Source organism: Brachyhypopomus gauderio, chromosome 2 (assembly GCF_052324685.1).
Source record: "Brachyhypopomus gauderio isolate BG-103 chromosome 2, BGAUD_0.2, whole genome shotgun sequence".
In the NCBI taxonomy this organism is placed as follows: Eukaryota; Metazoa; Chordata; class Actinopteri; order Gymnotiformes; family Hypopomidae; genus Brachyhypopomus; species Brachyhypopomus gauderio.
Window position 1 is genome coordinate 43598936 of NC_135212.1, and position 11189 is coordinate 43610124.

Below are 11189 nucleotides of genomic sequence, written 5' to 3' on the forward strand. Positions count from 1 at the left end.
CTTTTTATTATTCTCTGGAGATTCATGATCCCCTCCTTGGAGAGGGGGGGGGGTCAGCAGTGTGCCAGACGTGACCCCTCCCTATACCACTGTATCTGTCTTGAGGTTCTGCAGTTAGCAGTCTGATAGTAAAACACTTAGGAATATTACTATGAATGATCATACCTGTCTGCTTCCTTCACAGAGCAAGTGCCTGCTACAGACTGTCTGCTTTCATTCCTGAGTGATTATAAGCTGCCCGCAAGGCAGCTGGTGTGCAGCCTGGCAGGATGAGGCCAGCCGACGGGGGAAGGGGGGGGGTGACGGCACGGCTAGATCAGATCTAATCACGCGTGGTGTGGTGGCTACGTACTCAGTCTTGTGTTGGAAGCCTCGGAAGCAGCTCATCCATGGGGAAGCACACTAAGGAGATGGGGAGATAGGCCAGATCCAGGCCCGCCCCCAATCCATCTAAGATGACACTAACAGCCAGAGGGCCACGGTGCTGGTGGGGAGGGCAGCCTGTGGCGTAACCCTCAACCATAATATCCAGGGTGTTCTTCAGAGGAGGGTGTCCTGGTATACATGTGTAAGTCCCCCGCGTGGAGGCTCTGGCTTGGGAACTGATATGGCTGACTCTCTGCCTTCAAAGCTCCCATCAGTCTCGGGGTAAAAAGGTTTGCCCCGGGTGTAACACTAGAGCCTCATTCATCTCGGGCTGAATCAGATCTATCGGATGCCCCCATCATTCATTGGTCACCAAAACAAACAAACCTACTTAACTATAGCCACACACACACACACACACACACACACACACACACACACACACACACACACACACACACACACACACACACACACACAGTGAAGGCTCCTGCTGGGGTCAGTAGGGTTAAGCTAGCAGAGAGTCTTTGGTTGAACCTGTGCCTGATTCTCCTTTGTTTAACCAGGTGCATGTCTGAGAGGACGCAAACCGGGCTGGTGCTCCCTGCAGAAGTGCTGGCCATGCCAACATCCTCCAGCTCACCCTGTGCTCAAAGCTGGAGAGTAATCAGTCTGACTTCATCTTCTGACCATCTAATTGCTGCATATTTTACAGATCTTGTCCAAACTGTACCAAAGTACATAATTATGCGCATACCTAATCGAAGGTTCAGAAGTGTATTATATTGTGTAAAGAAAGAGGCATCCACCATCTTGACATACATACGACTGTACATATGACTCTTCCAAAAATGGTATGCTGCATAGGGTTTGCAATACAACTCTCTATTTATACCATCCCTAAAATTAGTCCCACTTGGGCATCTAAAAATGTGGCAGACAGCATCACTAATACAGTTCGTCTTTGCTGTTGGGGCTAAAATCTGGGCTCAGTGTAAGAGTACAGTGGAGCAAAATGAAAGGGAACGGGATGTGTAATTAGCCACAAACACACAGGCTTATGACACGGCTGAGAAGCCCCAGGCAGGGTAGCACAGAGCCTGGCCACTGACCAGCAGATTCATGGTGCACTGCTGATTCAGCAGTCTGCCACACAGCTCTAGGGAGTAAACATCAGGGCCTAGCCAACTCTCACCTGCAGCAGAGGAAGAGGGAGGGGGAGAGAAAGATAGAAGGAGAGGAATAGAGAATATGAGAGAAAAGAGCGACAAACAGAGAAGTGGTGGTCTGGGTGTTGACGAGGAGGAAAACATGAGGGCGACCCGTATGAACCTGCTCCGTGACCCTGCGATGAACGCAGCGAGCTCACAAATCGAGAGCTCAGACCTCAAGAGGAACGCAGGAGAAAGGTCTCGCAGCGCTGACGACTCGACGGGAGGAGTTCTCATCCCGCAGTCACGCAGGGAGACTTGCAGCGTCCTGATTTCTGGGTAAAGCACAACGTTTCACCATGCTGATTGATTAGACTGCTCATTTTCGTTTTTCCTTTTCTTTTTTTTTTTTTGGAGAGAAGGCTTTGTCTGTTCTGGGCTCTGGGGAACTGAGGGCTTATCTGAGCTTTGAAAAGTCCTAAAGCTAAAGCATGCCAGCACATCAAGTCCTCTACGAGCACTCACTTCAGCTGAGTGTGGAGGAAGTCTTTGTGTTCCTCCAGCTTGGCTGACTTGAGAACTGATGTGGGAGGGGAAGAGGTCACGGAGAAGAAAGCTGAGCAGAGCGTGCTAGACGGGTTATTTAGAGGTTGTGAAAAAGCTCTTCAAAAGCAGCTTGGCGTGCATGCGGGCACATTAAGGGGAGGAGGAGGGGGGGGGGGGTTGCGGTGCTTAGCCAGGTCAGCGTTTCCGTTCCGAGGCGCATCCCCAAGGGGAGAAAAGACTCTGGTAGCAGGACGTCCATGATGCGATGACCCTGTGTCATGTGTCTAGGCCACCTATCTGAACTGTGTACCTGAACAGCGTACCTGAGTACCTGTGGACATTGAGTGTCTGTGCATGGGATACCCGGCGCCGTTGCCTATCAAGAGTGAGATTCCTGCATGCTGCCAGCTATGTATGTGCTGGGGGGGGGGGGTGGTCAGAGGGCAAAGGCGTCCGCGGGCCTCGCATGTGAGGCCTGGGCTGGATCTTCTCGGCGGGGCGGTCAAAGTGAGCAGCGAGCCGCACCCTAATGTGTATTAGCACCACAAAGAGGGGCGGGGGAGGGGTGCGGACAGAGGGGCCCCACTTTGATTTCGGTGAGATTTATGGCCGTGGTGAAATCAGGCCCCAATATCCCCAGCATCCCCATTTTCTCCATCATTTACTCCCATGTAAAGGGTCCGCTTTTGTTCCTGGAGACAGGCGGCCAGGATGAAAAAGGCTGCCCGGGTGAGAGAGAAAGCGAGGGGAGGGTCCCCGGCCGGCTGGAGACGCCCGCCTTGAGGCCTTCGTCAGCTGGAACATGGCGAGGGGGACTCGGGGGCCACATTTTACACTCTCAGCTGAAAACATCTCCAGATAAACATTGCCTAAAAGATCGCACAGGAGGATGCAACCAAAGTGGCTAGTGCAAGTGCCACTTCCTGTTAAACAGTGCCAAACAGAGACAGAGGGCCGAGTACAGGGCGGGACAATATCCTCTTCACCCCCGACCCCCATGCCGTGGCGTCCCCGCGCGAGGGGCTCCATGTCCTGTAGTAAATACTAGCTGCCCCCCGGTGACCCCGAGAGTGATAAATAACCCTTAAGGTTAACCACGTTTGAAATGGTGCTGTGGGGTCATTATGGCCCCCCTGAGTTTTCTTGACATTTCCAATATGTTAGCAATGCAAGCTCGGAGGAGGAACTTGAGTTGCACATATTTTGTGTGAAGGAAGTTGGGAAGGAAAGGGTTTGAAGTATTTTACATGAGGTAAGTAGGTTTTCAACGCTGTTTATAGACTCCCCACGTCTTTGGGACAGAGCTGTGGTGTTGAATACAAAACAGGTGGATCCAACATCTGGAGTGATGATTGTACCCAAGTGTGAAACTCACTGTGGTTGTGTGGTAATCTGAACTAATCTGATCATTTCAGACACCTGACTCCATTTAAATTCTTTAAAGCCCTTTTTTTTAACCTCTCAGTGTTATGTTGCCCAAGTAAAATTAAGCATCACTAAGTATTTTTTTCAGTCTCACTGACTGTAGCCACTCACTTCATAAGATGAAAGAACAATGATTCATCCTGTTTAACAAATCAAACAAAAAAATGTTTCAGGTGACAATGCAATTTTTGCCCATTCATTTGCCAGCAGTTCAGTATGTGTTCAACTAAACACACTACAACACTCATCATAACACATAACTTATTTCCTTTTTTGGACTAATGATGATCTCTGCAATCCAGGATGTGAACTCCATTACATTTTCTTTGGTTTCATTGATCCCCATTGGAGTTTTCAGAGCATGTCTAATAATAAAGACAATAATGCCATTAATCTATTCATTTTGCCACATGTTCTCAGTGGTTTAATGTCAACAACATATTGGCATAATTCAGATGAATTGCAGATGCCTAGTCACAGGAAAAAAGCAAAAATTAGTTCATTTTAATTGTTAATTTTCTCTTTACAACAGTAAAAGAAATTGTCAAAACAAGAAGATGGCATATATTACAGACAGGTTTGTCTGCAACGTTCTACTCTATTAAACTAATATTAAGTGTCTATCGCCACCTTGTGGCGATTTCTGAAGCCTGCAGTATGAAATATATAATGGCTTTCTAGCCACCTCGCCTCATCTCTGATATTGAAAAATAGCACAATATTTCACTGTTTTAAAAGCAGAAAGCATGTCAGAATCTACGGTTCTCTACGGACTGCATGGGAGCAGCTCAGAGACGTGTATTTGACACTCTGTACGCCCTCATCTCACTCATCTCCAACAGTCTTTCTGGGTTAGACAGGGTGAATTAGTACTGATTAACAGGTCGAGGCTGTGGATACAGTGCGTATGGACCCTTTTCAGATCTTTTCACACTCATCTTAAAACTGATTCAGCTCATGTCGCAATCTACACGCAGTACTGTGGCGGTGGCCATCGCACATTTACCCATGCGTTAATAACTTGTTACATGTTAATAAACTGATTTTCCATTTGTGTAAATATTCAGACTTCTACTTGGTACGCAGGAGTCTTCAGGTTTCTTCAGAGATGTTCTATTAGGGTCAGGTAGTCACTCTAGGTGGGCCTGACCTCCAGAGAGTTTTCCTGAAGTCACTCGTGTTTTCCAAGAGGCATGTTTTAGATCTTGTTTAAATGTGCACCGTTATCCCTGCCTAAGATCTTGGGCAACCTGGGTTGCGGGATTTCACCCAGGATTGCTAATCTCTGTCTCAGGAAAAAAATGATCCCCAAGTATAAGGATTGTATTAATGAAGTGGAGCTCAGTGTGATGAACTCCATACACAAAGATGGTAATCTTCAGTTCATCAAACAGGGTCTGGCCTCTCATGGCTTCAGTTGGTGAGGTATCTTGGCAAACTCCAAGTTGGCTCTTGTGCACCTGTGTGGCAATGGCTTTCATCTGACTACTAAAGGCTTGATTGGTGGAATGCTGCAATGGTGGCGGCTTTGTAAGCTCCTTCGCCCTGCACAAAAGAACTCTGCATCTCCAATAACCACTGGGCTATTGGTAGTCTATCGAAAGACCTTCAACCCAATCCCAGTTTGGCTTGGTCACCAAAACAGAAAGGCTGGCTGTCGTTCTAATCTGCTTCACCTTAGGTGATGGAGGTTACTATGATCTTTGTCTCTCAATTCTACAGATGTGTTCTTGTCCTTGCACAGACCTGTTTTTTTGATAGAGTCCTGTACCGCAGATCTACAGACAGTTCTGTCAATCTCATGACTTGATTTTCACTTCGACATGCATCAACAACACCTTAAAGTCAAGGGTGCCTTTCCTAATAGTGTACAATCGATTCAGTGAGGCACAGGTGGACCCCACGAAAGTTGGAGAAGGATATCCAGGATTAAGACACCAGAGCAGAGTCCCAACAAAGAGACTGAAAGCTTCTGTAAACGCAATAATTTAGTCTTTAAAAATTATTAGCAAAACACCCCATAAAGCAGGGTTTGATATGGTATTTTAGAGTACTGCATGTAGAATGATAAACATGTTGAATCTATTGAGTTTGAAACTTACCAAAATGTGGAAAATTGGAAAGGGCCTGAAGTCGTTCTGTATGGTTTCCATGGGACCAACATTCTACGACTGTCAAAACACAAAGACACAGTGTGATGTTTGCCAAACAGCAACAGACAACAGTGCAAATATACAGGGGTTGGACAATGAAACAAACACCTGTCATTTTAGTGTGGGAGGTTTCATGGCTAAATTGGACCAGCCTGGTGACCAATCTTCATTAATTGCACCAGTAAGAGTAGAGTGTGAAGGTTCAATTAGCAGGGTAAGAGCACAGTTTTGCTCAAAATATTGCAATGCACACAACATTATGGGTCACATACCAGAGTTCAATAGAGGACAAATTGTTGGTGCACGTCTTGCTGGTGCATCTGTGACCAAGATAGCAAGTCTTTGTGATGTATCAAGAGCCACGGTGTCCAGGGTAATGTCAGAAGAACTAACCACATCCAACAGGATTAACTGTGGACGCAAGAGGAAGCTGTCTGAAAGGGATGTTCGGGTGCTAACCCAGATTTTATACAAAAAACATAAAATCACGGCAGAGTTAAATGTGCACCTCAACTCTCCTGTTTCCACCAAAACTGTATATTGACCCTGTGGAGCTCCTGATGGTCAATATACACGGCCGGGCTGCTATAGCCAAACCTTTGGTTACTCGCGTCAATGCCAAACGTCGGTTTCAATGGTGCAAGGAGCGCAAATCTTGGGTTGCATTCCCTTGGCCCAATACTGGAGGACCATGTGCATCCAATGGTTCAAACATTGAATCCTGAAGGCGGTGCCGTGTATCAGGATGACAGTGCACCTATACACACAGCAAGACGGGTGAAAGATTGGTTTGATGAACATGAAGTGAAGTTGAACATCTCCCATGGCCTGCACAGTCACCAGATCTAAATATTATTGAGCCACTTGGAGAGTGTTTTGGAGGAGCAAGTCAGGAAACGTTTTCCTCCACCAGCATCACGTAGTGATGCAAGAAGAATGGCTTAAAATCCCTCTGACCACTGTGCAGGACTTGTATATGTAATTCCCAAGATGAACTGACGCTGTATTGGCTGCAAAAGGAGGCACTACATCATACTAATAAATTATTGTGGTCTAAAACCAGGTGTTTCAGTTTCATTGTCCAACCCCTGTAATAAACACACAGCTGTGCAGTGAGGCAAAACACTTGCTATAAAACCCATTACTATTATACATTGCTATTAAGCTATACAAATCTATAGAGCAGTTCATAATACACAGGACCGTATATGAGATGAATGGCTTAATATGGATTAAAGATTACATGTTTAGTGCATGTTGATGGATGATAAGCTTAACAGCTAAAAAGTGTTGACAGAAAGGATAATATACAGATTAGAGTGAAATTTTATCTCAAGTGAAAAGTGACTTGGAGCCTTAGCACAAACAGATGTGAAAGTAGATATAATCTGAACTGGCAGCATTAATTTCCAAGCACATGCGTTTCTTCGTGCTTCAGAGTTGTGTGATCTTGGATCTGCACATCTTATGCAATGAGTCGAGAACATTTAAGGTCACTTGCTATCGGGAGCGATGCTGGAGTCACTCTTCTCTGAAATGTCCGATTGCATAATGAAATAAAGAGAAAAACTGAATAGCAGTGAAGGAGAAGTTATGTGTGCAGTAATATAACTAGCTGCTGGATCATGAACTAAGTTCTACCATCCTGGTGTCTCACACAGTTTCTCTTTATTCCTTCAATTACTGTTATATATGCGTTATAAAGTGTGTAGAGACTGGCTAGACTGTTGGTTTGACCTGGTGTATCTTGACCAGCCTGGCCTGATGTTTGGGGGTGGGTGTGGTTTGTTGTTTACACCTAACTGAGAAGGTTTGATATTAGCTGCCATTAGATCACACAGTATGTAATTCTGTACACCAACACGTCTCATTACTTTAGACACCGTGGGTGCAGAAATGCTGCTAAAGACCTTCCCATTTGCCCAGTATATGTCTAAAGAACAGCACTGCTGTCTCCAGGACCATGGGATCTTCTCTAGAACATTCCATAGGGAGCTTCAGATGGAACATGTGGCTTCATCCTCCTCACATGATAAAGACATTAAAAGATTACTTAATTCTCTTTAGCCTTCCAGGGGAGGGGTCTCAGTCATTTGCCAGAAACTTATTTACCGTAGCAAACTTGGCCTAACGGTCACCTCAGATAGGGAGGCAACACACTGCAGCTGCTAAACACTCAGACAGAACTGCACTGTTTGATATTTCAACTCTCTCTGGTGGCCAAATAAATTATTGCAAGTGAAGACAGAAAATTAGAGACTATTTATTTTTGACTTATTAAAAAGGAATACAGAAAGAAAAGTTTAACTTCAAAAGAGATATTTGGGCAGAAGTACAAGACACTATGTAAATTGTTTCTGCTCAATTTAAAACACATTTTGAGCCTATATGTACGTCTAGCTATTACGTATAGTGAAAAAAACAGCACCATTTCACAAATTTGAAAAAATGAAAACACTATATAACCATTCTTTTTGGTTTACCACAAAAAGAAAAGTACAATTTCAAGTCAGTTTCCTTTCAGAGCGTACTTCTATTACATACGAGATGCTTAATATCGGGTAAAACAAACAACACAAGCGTAAAAGATGTATATTCCTCCATTTATCTCCTTTGTGGTCAGCCTCAATATGCAATATCCTTCATCGACAAGGTTTTCAACATTTGTATTTACAAAAGCTGTGTGTAAGTGACATGAATAAGGCCACAAGCCAGAGACGGCGAAGCGCATCATCTTTTAGTCACCACGTTGGTTCTTCTTTTGCTGTCCTTATTCACGTTTGGTATTAATCCACAGGCCAGAGGGAGGAGCCTGTCTGAGCGTTTGGGCGGAGCCTCATTCTCAGTGGTGGGGTGGGGTGGGGCGCATCCCTCTGTCAGGCTCTCCCTCATTCTTTCTTCCTCAGGACGATGTAGATTAACCCGCTGAGCAGAGTCAGGGAGAAGGCCAGCCAGGCCAGCACGTAAGCATAGCCGTACGAGCCACCCAATTCGGACTTATCCGGACTCATCACAGTGTAGATAATTGCTGCACTCATCACGAAGAGACCTGAGGGAGGGAGGGAGGGAGGGATTGGGGGGGGGGGGTGGAACAGTGAGGTTTTTCATTCACACCAGCCAAAAAAAAAGAGCCCTTGAGATGGGGCCACGCCCCCCGTGTTTCAACCACGTTCCCACCCCGGAGAGCAATGGCAGCGAGAGGCCATACTCACAGGAGAGGACCTGGAAGACGGCCGTGAAGAAGAATCGTCCGCCCTTGGCCAACGTGAACAGCTGGCACAGGAACATGATGAAAGCAATTGAGCAAAACAGTGTGGCCAGGACCATGAGCGCCTGTACGGCCTGCAGCCAGTCTGCAATCACAAACAGGGAGAAAGCTGCTCATGTTTTGCACATGCTGCAAAACACATTACTGGATATTATATATATATATATTCACACCTACATTTGCAGTCATGTGTCTGAATATGTGCAGAGAGAGGGCAGGTGTCTGGCCTACCTGTGTCGTTGACACTGTTGCAACTGTGTCCATCATTGCCCGGCTGACAGTCATACCAGAGATCATAACTTCTCTCCTCGAATGTTTTCCAGGCCTGTGTTACAGGAAAAACTCAGTACCACGACACCGCTCACAGTTCTTAAGTGCAAACTAAATCTGTACTATGCTCATCTAAGAATACGAAATGTGGAAAAAGTTCAAACTCACGTTTGCAGATGTGGAAATGAGGAGAAGAATTAGGTCTATGATATGCAAAATTACAATCCCAACGAGAACAGCCAGCATGGTGATGTCGACCTGAAGGAGGCAGAAACACAGGCGCACGCGCACATTCAGCCACCGCCCACTTTTTGAAATGACTTTTCCAGCTCACACGCAGTTCAACTTCTAGACGCCAGGACGCGCTCATTTCAAATTATTGTCACGGTGTACTTCAATAAAAAAGTTATTACTTTGCTTACGAAATTTGTATTTCCATTATAAACACCCAGTAAATTTACATTACATAAAGGAAAAGAAGTGAAAAAGTGGACCTGATACCTACAGTACTGATCATTCAGAAAATTACCACTTGCATAGAGTATTTGTTTAGCCTTAAATACTTTTTGAATTTTGTTACAGTAAACAGATTTAGACTTAAATATTTTCGAACTTATAATAATATTGTACAAAGATAATAGCTATTTGACGGTTTAAAAAAAGTAGTTAGCAAAAAGCGGTTTTGCGTAAGAAAACGAGGCGCATCACAAGAGTCCCTCCTCGCTTGTTTTCATCCAGACCCGTTAGACCACAGACCTCGTTTTCCAAACGCCCAGCAAGTCGGGCACAATCTGAGGCTACACAACACACTTCCACTCCCATGCAGGCTATACGAAATATGGTCGGAGTAAAGGGAAAAAAAGTTTTTAAAGTTTCGTCACGTTCACCTTAACGTGCGATGGTCTGGCAGTTATCAATGCACAAGCCACAACGTTAAAAAGTCTTTCGGATAAAAAAACGCGCAACACCAGAGACGCAGATCCTTAAAATACGAGTGTAACTCATACAAGTTGTAAAACTTCGTGTAGATCCAACTTACAGGGAAGCGAGAGATTAGAAAAGAATCCTTGAAACGGGGAAGAGGAGGAAACGCCAAGCGCCCTTTACTATGAGCTCCTACTATAGATTCCCCCAACACGAGCTGTGTATTCCAGATGTAGCAGCACCGCGAGAACACCGCCCTGCTACGTCACCAGCCTTTACTCCGTCCTCACGCGCTTACGTGACTACTACAATGTTTTGACACTACACACTATACTCGTGCAACGAAAGCAACATTATTACGCTTTTTGTTGCATTTACAGTCATTACTATCTACTCCTCTAATGTTGTTATTTCTTCCTCTAGCACCAGCCGATGTATATTCAGAATCTGCTGGAGTATACTCGGCCAGTCACTCGACTTGAGTGTTTTTCACGGAGTACGTTTTTTTATGTGTTCGCTTTACGCGTCCACAGTCTTTCCCGCCATGTTGCCCACAGTTATTTAGCGGGACGGAGTGCGCGTGTGCGCGTGCTTGTGCTTATGTGAGCGTGTGAGCGCGCGGACGCCCCTCCCAGTGGCCCCGCGGTATGCACAGAATGCCGGTGTGTGTAACAACACCCCTATTTACTCCAGCAGCTGGGCAGGACAACCGAGTTTAAACCGTGCCAGCCGTCTCGTACGCAGCATCACGAGAGCTGGTAGGCACAAGTCTCACCCAACCACGCGCTTTTTCTCACCGCAACCCTTCCTCGCCTCAAACCGTTACAAAGTAGTTTTGTCTACACGTCTCCCACATTGTAGCGCCCTTATAGGTGTTTTGTGGGCAGTATAGTGGGGGTAAGTATGTACTCTGACAACAGGTGACAGCAGTAAGTTGAAAGGGTTATAAATACATGTGTGCGTGGTGGGGTGGTATCTACACCCGTCACAAGGCCTATTGAGTATGGAGGGTGTGGTGATACCCCGTGGTTACGAAGCTAAGCCTGAGTTACACTCTCTGGTGAGTGTAGGTAACCTGAACACTGT

At 45.6% G+C, this 11189-nt stretch overlaps 1 protein-coding gene across 2 annotated transcripts; it reads right to left on the reverse strand.

Annotated features, from left to right (window-relative positions):
• Window positions 1-7888: 7888 nt before the first annotated feature.
• Window positions 7889-10638, reverse strand: pmp22a (peripheral myelin protein 22a). Of its 2 annotated transcripts, none has more exons than XM_076996774.1 (5): window positions 10219-10638; window positions 9348-9437; window positions 9141-9234; window positions 8854-8994; window positions 7889-8690 (listed from the first exon to the last, which is right to left on the reverse strand). In XM_076996774.1, the coding sequence occupies exons 2-5, from the start codon at window positions 9423-9425 to the stop codon at window positions 8530-8532; spliced, it is 474 nt and encodes a 157-aa protein (XP_076852889.1). In that variant the 5' UTR covers window positions 9426-9437; window positions 10219-10638; the 3' UTR covers window positions 7889-8529. The 2 variants fall into 2 exon arrangements, with proteins under 2 accessions (XP_076852889.1, XP_076852890.1); XM_076996775.1 differs by lacking the exon at window positions 10219-10638 and adding an exon at window positions 10067-10207.
• Window positions 10639-11189: the final 551 nt, after the last annotated feature.